At 33.1% G+C, this 11,946-nt stretch overlaps 2 protein-coding genes and 1 long non-coding RNA gene across 3 annotated transcripts; all 3 read right to left on the bottom strand.

The window, feature by feature from the left end:
* Positions 1 to 2,083: 2,083 nt before the first annotated feature.
* LOC116120978 (protein NRT1/ PTR FAMILY 5.5-like) lies at positions 2,084 to 3,339 on the bottom strand. Its single transcript, XM_031406948.1, has 2 exons — positions 3,134 to 3,339; positions 2,084 to 2,900 (listed from the first exon to the last, which is right to left on the bottom strand). The coding sequence occupies exons 1-2, from the start codon at positions 3,337 to 3,339 to the stop codon at positions 2,084 to 2,086; spliced, it is 1,023 nt and encodes a 340-aa protein (XP_031262808.1).
* A 76-nt stretch (positions 3,340 to 3,415) lies between these two features.
* Positions 3,416 to 5,510, bottom strand: LOC116120991. The gene is made up of 3 exons (XR_004126629.1): positions 5,252 to 5,510; positions 4,192 to 4,409; positions 3,416 to 3,636 (listed from the first exon to the last, which is right to left on the bottom strand). It is a non-coding gene; the product is annotated as an uncharacterized LOC116120991 (long non-coding RNA).
* Positions 5,511 to 8,255: 2,745 nt separating this feature from the next.
* On the bottom strand, positions 8,256 to 10,438 carry LOC116120977 (probable glutathione S-transferase). The gene is made up of 3 exons (XM_031406947.1): positions 10,181 to 10,438; positions 9,354 to 9,437; positions 8,256 to 8,616 (listed from the first exon to the last, which is right to left on the bottom strand). Exons 1-3 carry the CDS (start codon positions 10,436 to 10,438, stop codon positions 8,266 to 8,268), a joined length of 693 nt encoding a protein of 230 aa, XP_031262807.1. The 3' UTR covers positions 8,256 to 8,265.
* Positions 10,439 to 11,946: the final 1,508 nt, after the last annotated feature.

Here is an 11,946-nt window from a genome sequence, read left to right as displayed (position 1 = left end):
CCACTCAAAGCAATTTTTCTTTAAGTGGCCTGTTTTGTTACAATAAAAACATTTTCTTGTTTCTCATTTAGGCTTATTATTTCCCTTTCCCTTCTTCTTATTCTTATAACTAGGGTTATGCTGAGTAGCTTTACTAGGTTGACCAGACTCAATTTTACCCTTTACAAACAATGTATTACCATTTCGTTTTTGGATTTTCAGCTCTAATTCCCTAGCTTTTAAACCAGCTGTAATTAGATCCAGACTAGGTACTGTACCAGTATACTGCAAAGCATTTTTAACTACCTGATACTCTTCAGTTATTGAGTTTAACAATATCATAGCTAGACTGGTGTCCCATAATTCCTGATCTGTACCTTTCAATATCAGAGTCATTTTAAGGAATTCATCTAGATTATCATCAATAGACTTAGTACTGTCCATTTTATATGAGAACAAAGCACCCTTTAAAAAAGCAAGATTTGGTGCAGATTGCAAAGAATATAGTGTTTCGAGTTTACCCCATAGTGCAAGAGGAGTCTCCAGGCCGTCTACCTTCCTTAGAACATTATCAGAGAAGTTCATCACGATCAGGTTATACACTTCCTCATCTATTTCTGCCTTCTTCTTTAATTTTTCTTCTGGCCATTTCTCCGCGTCCTTTTCCAGTGCAACAGCTACCTTGTTGTGGGAAAGCAACGCTTTCATCTTCTTTTTCCAGCTATTGAAGTCGATTTTGCCGTCATATTGTGTAATCTCCATCCGTGTGGTGGACATTGTGAGAGTTTTGGTAAGGATACCAAGAATTTACCCGATAGGCCTTAGAAATTGAAATTGATCTCTAATTTTAGAGAATTGATAACTCGGTTTGACAAGATTAAAGACTCTAGAGTACAATAGGACAGTTAGACAAAAAACCCCCAAATTTCAACGAACCCTAGATTTCAAGAAACCCACCCAATTGGACGATTCACACCTCGAATTTCAGATCTAAGAACCTTAGAGTACTAAGAGACTGATCAATCGAAAAAACCCCCAATTTTTAATGAACCCTAGATTTCAAGAAACCTGTAGATCGAAGAAAGAACGAAGAACCCTAGAAATTCTAGCTCTAATACCACTGTAAAGATTCAAGCCTAATAATCAATCTCCAATATCAATCACTCACACAATCAAAAAACAATCCACACAATAACACACAATCAAGAACAAACACAAGATTTTTATCGTGGTTCACCTATCCAATATTGGATAGACTACATCCACGTTAAGCTCCAGAATATTTGGGGCTCACTGCACTAATTAATCAAGAACTTACAATTACAAGAACAAAGTCACTCAATCACAACCAAAAACTCACTTTGTAACTCCTAATCTAGAGAAAACTCTTCCTGGTATCTCTAATCTTTGAGAGAACAAACAACCCTCACAGAATGACTAAGAACTAATCACTCACTCACTGAAGCTACACTGATTTTTGGACTGAAAAACTGGAAATTTTGAGAGCACTCTGTTTTTCGAAACGAAGAGAAGAAGACTAATCTGTTTTTCTGCACTTTTTTTTTTGGGGGCTGCTTTAATGTTGACTTGAAGGGTAAATCTCAACCATTGGATCACTTGTTTTCATCAACGATCAGCATTATCCCAAGCTTTATTAAAACGACAGCGCACAACTTATTCAATTTAAGCATATGCGACAACGTTTTAATGGCTTCACTTCAACAGTATAAAAAAAAAGAAAAAGTTAAAAGAGAAGGAAGATCAATTAATAACTAGTAGTAAGTCGATGATGAATTGTTATTAACTTTAACCGACATAACTTGAATACATGCTTAGTTTCTACAAAATATATTTGCAAAAAAATCAAGAAAGTTAAAATGAAACCGAGTTACTTTTGAAAGTAACATTTACAGTTACAAAGACTAAATATTGAACAAATTGATCAACCAAAAAGAAAAACCAAACTACACTAGTGGACAGACATGGAAACTGCACTTAATTTGCTTGTTCGCATGCGCCCTTTCATGGTTGTAACAGAATGGCATGCATAACACCAAAAGTAATCTTTCTTTGATGAACTACACTTAGCTAAAGAAAGTTTTGATTAAACCAAATCCGCACCAGATGTCTGTAAGATCTCATCTACCCCTACCCTGCCATCATTGCTCGTATAGATAGTTGAAATGAATATATAGCAGCAAAAATTGATGAAACTAACCACTGTTAGAGTCTTATAGTACTTGTCCAGGCGACTGTGGTTTAATGTGATAGAGAAAAGGCTTTGGTTTGCGTGGACATATAATATGTTAAGGAAGCTCCCAATTCCGATGACAAACTCATTGATTGCTGTTACATACTCCTCCATTGATTCAGGGAACTGATCGATCACAAATTCGTTCAGTCCATCAGTAGCAAGGCCTTGCATAAGGCCTAAAAGGCAGAACTGTGGTGCTAGCCAGATGATGCTCATCGGAATAATTTCGTTGTCAGGCTTGTCTAGTAATCCTTTTTCGTTTACTATATTCAACCTGTGAACCTCAACCCGCCAGGCAACGACACAGCAAAAGATAGATAGCATCATTCCAGCCCAAATTTTTAACATTTGAGCTTCCTTCTTAGGTTTTGTAGCCCAGTTTGCAACAAACTTCAACAGATAGCCCTTGATTTTACGCGAAATGGATGGGATTATAAGCACATAAATAATTAAATCTGGAGAATCCATGTTGTTTCCCTGCTCAGGGAAAAAGGTCTTCCCTGTTGATACTACCAAACCAAAAACAAGGAAGGTAGTCCACAGGGGAACCATTTTAAAAAGAAGTTTTAGCTCTTGGACCTCTGTCACAGTGCAAAGCCTTCCCACCTTTCGTTGTGCTTCTGCACTAAGATTGGAGGATTCTATAATGGCAGCTTTGTCTAGCCACCTGCAGTTCAGGAATTTTGAAATGCTAAGATCAATTCATTTCATACTTCTTATCCAGTTCAACCTACAATATTTACAAATGAAGAATGGAGTAGACAGAGGAGACCAGAGGAGGGAAAAGTATGCATCATGTCTCCATCATCAGCCCTTGTTTGAGGCCTAGGTTATCACAATGACACCAACCCAATGGCCACAAGAAAAAGAACAATAGGTGAGATAAGGGGATATATATACCTGAGGATTTTGATTTGAGGTGACAAACATAATTGATTTCCATCATTACCAAAGAACTGATTTGGGGAAGTAGGATAATCCAGGTTCCTTTTCAATATGGAGGCCTTGACAACAGGGAAAACAGTTAATCGGCTACCAGGACCAGCTGATTCTTTACAATGGTAAACACGGATACCACATGAGAAGAGGATGAGAGTGCTCCCCATAACTAATGCTGAAATCATGGGAAGTTTTGGCCATGGGTACATGGTTAAAAAGAATACGACTGGTACACTACAACACCAGGCAACAAGCCACCACATTCTTTTTCGAGCCAATACTCGATCCTCATTTTCGTATGCTTTTGGTTCATGGGCCCTCAACTGATCAGCAAGAAATGCATCTAAGAAAGTCTTCACTCCAGCTTCACCCACTGCTAATAGAACCACTCCAATTATGTTGAATATGTCAGACTTTGACTCTGCAAATAAATGTGAGGCTGTAAAGTACAGCACCAACAAGCCCTGCAGAAAACAATTAAACAATTGTTGGTTTCTTGACTCTGTTTAATGTTGGTAAAGTATTAGCTTATATATATGCTATAGTAACATGCTCAGTCTGGGATCTTATAGGAGACAAAAAAAATTAATCTTACGTATTTCATTTGCTATCTTGGTAATATAGAAGTGATCACTTGCCTTCATTTATTATATATGCAATTCTTCTCGGAGGAATCAAGACAAGCCTGTTTGGCCATTTTTCATTTGATCTGTATCTTCTGTATTCCTGAAATGTTACTTCTAGAGATTTTCGTTTTGATAAATGATTACCCATAATATATTTGCTTTATACATTGATGCGATTGTCATAAAGGATAAAAGAAAAGAAAACATTGAAAGAAGAGAACCTTAATTGATTAACCTCAGTTGTACAATGCTGTTTGAACTATGTTCCAAGGAGGTTAGTCCACAACAACAATGCTTATCATATTCATATACAAGATCATCGTAAATTTTCAACGGATATTGTTCTATTGCCATTGATAAATTTAACTAATAATGCAAAACATATATACTTACACAAATGTAGGAGACCGCTGAACAAATAATGATTTTGAAGCGACCCAGAAAAGCATAGGAAATGTAGATGAAAACAACCACAAGGGAGGCTGATAGTCCCTCCTGAATATTCACAAATGCTGCAGCTTTCTTGAGATTATAATTGCTTGACTTTGTGAAGAATGTAATTAAGACAGCCAGTACAGCAAAGTCTACAAACTTGTAGCTGAACACCAAGCCTTGAAATTAAAATAACCATTAAAGGCGTCTAATCAGCTATTAATAAAACCCATTAAACTTGAAAAAACAGGGTTACAGATGGAGTAACAGAGTTACCACCACCAACAAAAAAAAAAAAAAAAAAAAAAAAAAAAAAAAAAGGAAATAATTAAGTTAAAGCTCTCACTCAGGTGAATAAACTAAGATGTTATATATGACTTTTTAATGCAATTTCAGTTTACATATAAATTACGATACTTGAACCTGGTTGCTTATTCAGTATCCATAGCTATTTTCCATTACTGTAGAAATTTCAGTGTAGTGAAAGAGGAATTTTTTTTTTCTATATTTATTCTACATCTTCAGCAAAAACTTTCCCTGATACTCAAAAACTCCCATATACATATTGGCAGCAAATTCACAAATCTAATTTCACAAATATTACCCAAAAAAAAAAACTACCTTTTGTACCAGAAAAACACATAAATTCATAAATATCAATAATTCTTGAGAATATATAATAAAAAAAATCTACAATGAAACATAGATAAAAAAAAAAAAAAAAATTAACTGAAAAATAGATCGATTTAAAGTGAATACCAAACGGAACAAGTCAATGATATAAAAAGTAAAATATAAATACTGTAATAAAGTTGCAAACTTTAGTGAACTCCAAATCACACCCAAAATATATTAAAATTTAAGAAATATTAAACGATAAAATTAGCTAAGATTCTCAAACATACAAACTAGCAATCCACAGTAAAAATATAATAATAATTAAGATATAATCTTAAAACAAAAAGTATAAACTAAATGAAAAGGCAAATATATATATATACATATACACGTATGAACTTACCAGCTTAAATCTTGAAAGTTTCTTTGATTCCATCTGGGTATATATGTGTTTTGGCCTACGAAACTCTAGTTCAAATTAGTTTAAGCAAAGAATTGCGGGCTGTTTTCGTTTTTCGCTTGTGCTTGTCGTGCTGTGTTCGATATATTTTCCAGCTTCAATAGTATAATTTTACTCTGCATCTTGGCCAACTACTGATTCTTTACCACTTACCAGTCAAAAGAGAAAGAGAGAGAGCAAATACTTACTTTTGCATTGTTAACGAAGCAGTGTGCCCCACTCGGGCTTCTGTTCTGTCTAAAATTATACGTACGGATGTGTATTAAAATTTCAATCTATTTATTTATTTGAGCTATTATCTCTCATATCCCCTAATATTTAAGATAATATCATTAAATCCCCTTGACCATCCCTTAGATTTGGAAAATCATCACTTACCTCCGTTTAACCATGAAATCTAAATGTCAAAATTATCATGATCAGAGAAAGTAAGAACTGAAGTGATTTTATGAAATGTGAGGGAAAGTATAATACTTATGAGGTCCTGTTGATATTTGCTTAAAACTCAGGGGAGGTAATAATAAGCCTATTTATTTAGTTGAGAACAAAAACTTTTTCTTCCGAAGGGCCCATATGCAAACTTAGAAAGCCTTGGCTCTTTTATAAATAAATTAATCAAAATTTATTTAACTGAAATATACATTAACTTAATCAAGTATGCTTTTATTTTGATGCATCAGCAATTCAGCATTAGTGTTAGTTATGTTTGACAGAAATTTTAAAATTAATACATTTTCACATGGTTATCTGTATAATATTACTGGAACTATCGTTTTTAGTTGTAATTAAATGATTAAAAAAAAACTGCAATCTGCAGCAACCACTAAATTATCAAAAAAAAAAAAAAAAAAAACTACTAATTACGTTAAAATTAAAACATATTTAAATTCACATAAAATGAAAAAAAAAAAAAAGATTATTTGGTAGCAAATGTTACCTGAGGCAAACCCCGCTGCCTTGCAAAAAAGAATGTTGTAGCGCAACCAGGATATCAAATCAGAGGTAAATTTGGAAAATATTAGGGCATTGAAGGAGTTATGAAACTTCAAGTTTAAGAGCTCCTTATTTGGGATCATATTGGTGAGTTGTTTAAAGAAACTTTTTGTGTCTCAGTTGTTTTGGCAATATATATTGTGAAGAAAAAAGTATAGGAAAGTGTAGCGAATGGAAGCTCCATTTCATGATCAGTTTCCAAAAGCGTAGTTAAAATCTTTCTCTGAAAGTAAGGGGAACGAGACCACTCTTCGGACTTCATTTCCAATCAATTTCTTCACCGCGTTTCAGAAACAAGACAAAAGCATCCAACTTGCTGGACCTGTCCTCTTGTGAAGTCTGTAAAAGATATGCATTTTTTTTTTTTTTTTTTTTTTAACCCTCAAGATGTCATCACACCCGAAGGTATAAGATTGATTCTCGATCGGGACTAGGGTAAATGCCCTTGACCACAAGCCGCTTTTAGTGAGATTCGAACCCTTAATATTGCAAGTAAAGTTCATCCACTAAAAATCTAATTACCAACTAGACCACAGTTCATAGTTAAGATATACATTTCTTAAATAAAGCAATTTGCTCTTCTTAAATTAATTTATTAAATTTATGCAAATAATATAATGGTTAATTGAGCAAATTAAAGTATGTACCACAATGTTTTGAATACCTAAGGTTGCGTTTGGTACCCTATTCTAACAATATCCTATCCCAAAAAATAAAAATTGTGTTTGTTTTAATATTCTTTAAAATAAAATCATATTCTATTCAACTTAAAATTACATTTCTCAATAAAAGTTTTAAAATTAACAAAAAATACCTCCATCCACCTAAGCTACTATCACCTGCCAGCAGCCTCCGTCGTCGCTGCTACCACCTCGGCCGTTGGCGCTGTGACGACATATGACCAAACAACGACTAGAAATATAGGTGTTAACAACGGCCAAGATATGATCGTCATCAACGACTAGATCTTTGGTTATAGATATGATCAAAAAATGTCAGATTATACACGAATGGCCAGATCCAGTCGATTGTGCGCCATTTCGACGACTTCCACCTGGAAAATGTTTTCAGAAAATGTATCAAACACATTATCAGAATCTCATCTTATTTGATTGAATCCTATTTAGAATAGAATACTATTTTAAAAAACTAAACAAAACAGAGCTTAAATTATTATAAGATATATGAAAAAAGTCTAATAACTCTTGATATAAATTTAAACGATTCAGAAATTAAGAATATTAAACATATATACGTCAAGAAAATAATTATAATAAATGGTAAACAAAATGTCTAAGCAGCGGATGAAGCTGGGCAGCAGGCTTCTCAGAAATTACGTTCTGCGTAGTATTAACTTTTCGAAGAAGCTAAGTTTCTCTGTGGGGGCTACGGATTTACTTAACCGCGTTGGAGAAGAGGAAAACTTCCATGGACGTCGCGATTTAAATCCTCGAAGCACACGAAGAGTAATTTCACATCACAACTCAGGTTACATCGGAGCATTGTATTTATTAAGATTCTATGATTTCCAACAACCAAAGTTATACAAAAAATTTCCTTTTGTTCGTAGAAATGTGGGCTTTTTCCGACGGTCTGTGGGTTAAACGGGCCAATTATCCTGGTCCATTTCAGAATTTCTAATGTGATTCTTCTGATCCTTGGGTTTGGAGATCTTTAATTGTTAGTGTGCTATTAACAAAAAAATTTCAATTACTGCTTACAACAAAAATAAATAAAAAAGAGAAATTTGAGTAACATCATTATTAATACTTGTACGTGAAAACACAATCAAAACATCAAGAAATAAATTAATTGAGATAAGCAAAAATTAATAACACTCTGATCACAAAAAAAAAAAAAAAAAAAAAAAATTAATAAACCCTTATTGCCAAGCCATACAAATTAGAAAAAGCAAGAAGGAGACTCAAAATACAACTTCTTGGCAAATGTGTATAAACTTGCATTCATGCAGATGCTACCACACTTTCCCGATAAAGCTTCAGATACACCATCTCTTCGCGATTTGGAAGATTTTCTTTGAGTATAGGCACTTTCTCGAAATTTTCTGTCCATGTATGCAAGCGAGGGAATTTCTTGGGTTCAAATAATTTCACCCCAATTACTTCCTCGATCGCACCCAACCAATAAATAATCGAACCAAATGCTACGTCTACCATGCCAATCTTTTCTCCATGGAAATATTTCTTCTCTCCCAGCCCATATTCTTCAAATGTTTCTAGCATTTCCAAGCTTTCCTTCATTCCTTTCTCTTGTTCTTCTCCATTATTGTAGAACATCGTCGAGATAGCAAGACCCTGCAACAATAATCTTATGTCATCAAATGATTGATAATCATGACTATAAAGGAACGGAATATTTAGTATCAGAGGGAGTGAGTTTAAAATCAATAATATAAAATTTATGCTAAAAATGATATTAAGGGGTACGAAGTATTATATTTATATTTTTAGATTGACTTATAATTGATGAAGGCAATATAAAAAATATTCGATTAATAAATAAGAGCAATGCTATGATTATAACTGAGTTATACAAAAAAAAAAAAAAAAAAAAAAAAAGATTGAGTTGTCCTTTTACATAAATTTTGTATAACTTTTGTTTATTTATATGATTCAATTGATAGCAAAATAATAGAAAAAAATGATTTCATTTTTATATGTGTGGGATCAATTTGCAAAATAATTTAAATCAAAATAGAAAAAAAATTAAAACAACTATAAGAAGATTTAAAATTTTTTTAAAAAAAAAAAGTTTTAGTGGGGTCACCAGCTTCGGTTCTGTCCATGATAGCCTCAAAGAATTGACATAATTTCAAACAAGAGTAATGCTATGTGTACTAACCAAATTGTACTAATCAAGTACTAACAATTGAAATTTTGAATTTTTTTTTTTTTTTAGTTTTTGGGGGGAACTGACATGGCAATAAAAGAGGTCTGTCACGTCAGTTAGTATTTGGGTTGTATGGGTTTTGGTTAGTGCACATATAATTATTCTTTCAAACAAATGTTTCGAATGAAGTTATAAAGTGTACCTTGTTTTCAGCAAATTGAACCCAAAAACGAGCCACGGCTCTATCATAAGGATCATTTGGCAGCAGAGGATTCTCTGGCCATATCTATTTGTGAGATCAATAGATGTTGTAACTTGACCGTCCCACAAATGATATATCCATTTATAGGTGATTAATGTTACTTGGGCAATAAGATTCATATATAATTTAATGGGAGAACGACATATTCACACCCAAGGTTTAGCAAAATGACACTTTCCCACCCGTTAAGTTTTAAAATGACACTTTTCCACCCATCGTTATATTCCGTTAGAAAAATCCCTTATGAAAAAAGATAAAAGCATCTTCAATGATGCTCTTTATTTTGAAGAGCATCTTTCATATAAATAAAGAGTATCTTCATTAATTTTAAAATATATAGAACAAAATTTTTATTCAAATCCAATAGACTCTTTAAATTTAATAAAAGTGCTCTTTATTTTTAAGAAAGAGACTTAATAGGAAAGAGAATTAATTAATAAATAAAATACATAGGAACTTATAGTTTATTAATTAAAATTAGGATAAAGAGTAAAATTTGACTCTCTAAATGTGGAGAACCAAACTTACTCTCTAATTTATATTTTAAAGATGAAGAATCTATTGGACTCTTATTTTTATGAATAGATTCTTTATAGTAAAAAATTTAGATCATATAAAGAGTTATTTGGAGATGATTAGTCAATATATTTGAAGCCTCATAAATCAAAATTTAATTCCCTTTCTCTTTTCTTTTTCTTCCTTTCCTTTCCTTCTCTTTCTTTTTTATCTTTCTTGTCAATTGCAACGGAAATAGGTTGTTTGGCAACCGTAGCTTCTGGGTCTTTCTCGTTATTAGCAGTTACAGCTTCATATCCACTTATTGTCACTGCGTGATTTTTTATTTTCCCTTTATTACAGGTTTCATCTTTACCCTTGTAAGGGTAATCATTCTCCGTGGTTAATCCACCATTCTTTTTCATTAATTCAAATGCCTTCTCCATAAATCCTCCATTGCATCCTTGGTTGTTACTGTTAACATCAAAATCCACTAGCTCTTGCTCTGTCGCATACAGCTCCCCCGCCATTCGCCGCCACCTCCATCTGCCCCATCGTCCCCCACCGGTCGCTCCTCGTCATCTCACACCCCTACTCCTGCCTTTGCCATCGCTGTTTGGAGAAGTTTGTGTTTGATGGTTGAAAGTGGATTGTTTTATTTATTTTGTGGAATTTGATTTGGTTTTGAAGTGTTGTTTACTGATTTTTGCTTTGTGGAGGATCTGGATGATTTCCGCCACATCCAATACCGTCTCACAGTTACCTTGCCAAGTCGCCCACCACCCGTTCGACAAAAAACCCCACCCAGCGCCCATTGCGCGAGCCCTCAACCTGCCCTGCGTGCGCATGACTACCCCTCCCCCATCCCCAGCGTGCGCGCATTTGAAAATTAGATTAAACCCAACTTAATTCGTTTATTGGTAAAGGTATTAAAGAAAAAAAAAAAAAAAAAAGAATATTTATCATTATATTCTAGCAAGTTCAATGTACGCTCTACACAAATTAACAAATTTAAATAGACAAACACCTGAACAGTTGAGGTGTCTTTAACAATGCACAGGTTATTAATCCAAAAAATGGAAAACTTTAAGATAACGTTTCTGGGTCTAGTTTTCCTGTTGATATTCATAATTTTATGGATCCATTAACCCATTTTAAAATATCTATTTTTATATATATCTTAGTTCTTGGAGTCCCAGATTCAGTTTTTAATGTGTTTGAAAATTTTAATGTGTTTGTTGGAAGTTGGTATATCTTGTATTTGATGAGTTTGTGAAAAAAAGTTGTATATAAATTTTAGTTAACTTTCAGTAAATTATTTTTAATAAAAAAATTGGAAGGATAATGGTAATTTAATTCTTATGAATAGTTGAGGGTATATCAATAATTTCATATATAAAGAGTGAGTATATTAGTAATTGAATTTATTCACATAACATAAAATAATAAAATAATTATTAAGTTAAATAGTAAAAGGTGTTTTCATCCTTATAGTCAAATAATAACATATTTTTCTAACTGAATAAAATGGTGGGTGGGAAAGTGTCATTTTGAAACTTAACAAGAGGAAAAGTATCGTTTTATCAAACCTTGGGTGAGAAAATGTTGTTCTCCCTAATTTAATTAAGGTTGAATTCAGAAAAAAATAGTTTGGTCTTCTGAATTACCTTATTTTAATGTTGAATCCCTTTTGCATTAAATAGGAAAAGATTAGGCGTGGCAGCCTATCTCGCTCCTAACTCTTTCTAAAATTTTAAACAAATAACATCGTATACATTTGTCACATTAGTCTATTATAGTTGTAATAAAAAACAATTGCAGTCACAGATTACATTTTTATTTGAGTATTTAAGTGGCGGAAAGCTTAAGTGGCTTAGATATTCAATTATGTCAGGTTACCATTCTCATAAATATATCTGGATTGTTTTTCCCATGTAATTTTCGTCATGCATGATGCTAAAAAAGCAATTAAGAAGTTGTAAGCAACTAGATTGGTGAAGATTTCAGGATTTTCAATCAATGAAAAATGATTTGCTCG

This window comes from Pistacia vera, unplaced genomic scaffold, assembly GCF_008641045.1.
Source record: "Pistacia vera cultivar Batoury unplaced genomic scaffold, PisVer_v2 Contig954, whole genome shotgun sequence".
Classification (NCBI taxonomy): domain Eukaryota; kingdom Viridiplantae; phylum Streptophyta; class Magnoliopsida; order Sapindales; family Anacardiaceae; genus Pistacia; species Pistacia vera.
Note: the sequence above shows the minus strand (reverse complement) of the source record. Positions and strands in the feature narration are given on the sequence as shown.

What these genes read in the sequence shown, in the direction of transcription:
- LOC116120978 (XM_031406948.1), bottom strand. Translation starts at nt 3,339, where the DNA reads ATGGGGAGCACTCTCATCCTCTTCTCATGTGGTATCCGTGTTTACCAT. An exon ending in CCTCAAATCAAAATCCTCAG is followed by an intron (nt 2,901 to 3,133) that starts GTATATATATCC and finishes CCTGAACTGCAG; the next exon opens with GTGGCTAGACAAAGCTGCCA.
- LOC116120977 (XM_031406947.1), bottom strand. Translation starts at nt 10,438, where the DNA reads ATGGCGGGGGAGCTGTATGCGACAGAGCAAGAGCTAGTGGATTTTGAT. An exon ending in AGAAAGACCCAGAAGCTACG is followed by an intron (nt 9,438 to 10,180) that starts GTTGCCAAACAA and finishes TCTCACAAATAG; the next exon opens with ATATGGCCAGAGAATCCTCT. An exon ending in TTCAATTTGCTGAAAACAAG is followed by an intron (nt 8,617 to 9,353) that starts GTACACTTTATA and finishes TTATTGTTGCAG; the next exon opens with GGTCTTGCTATCTCGACGAT.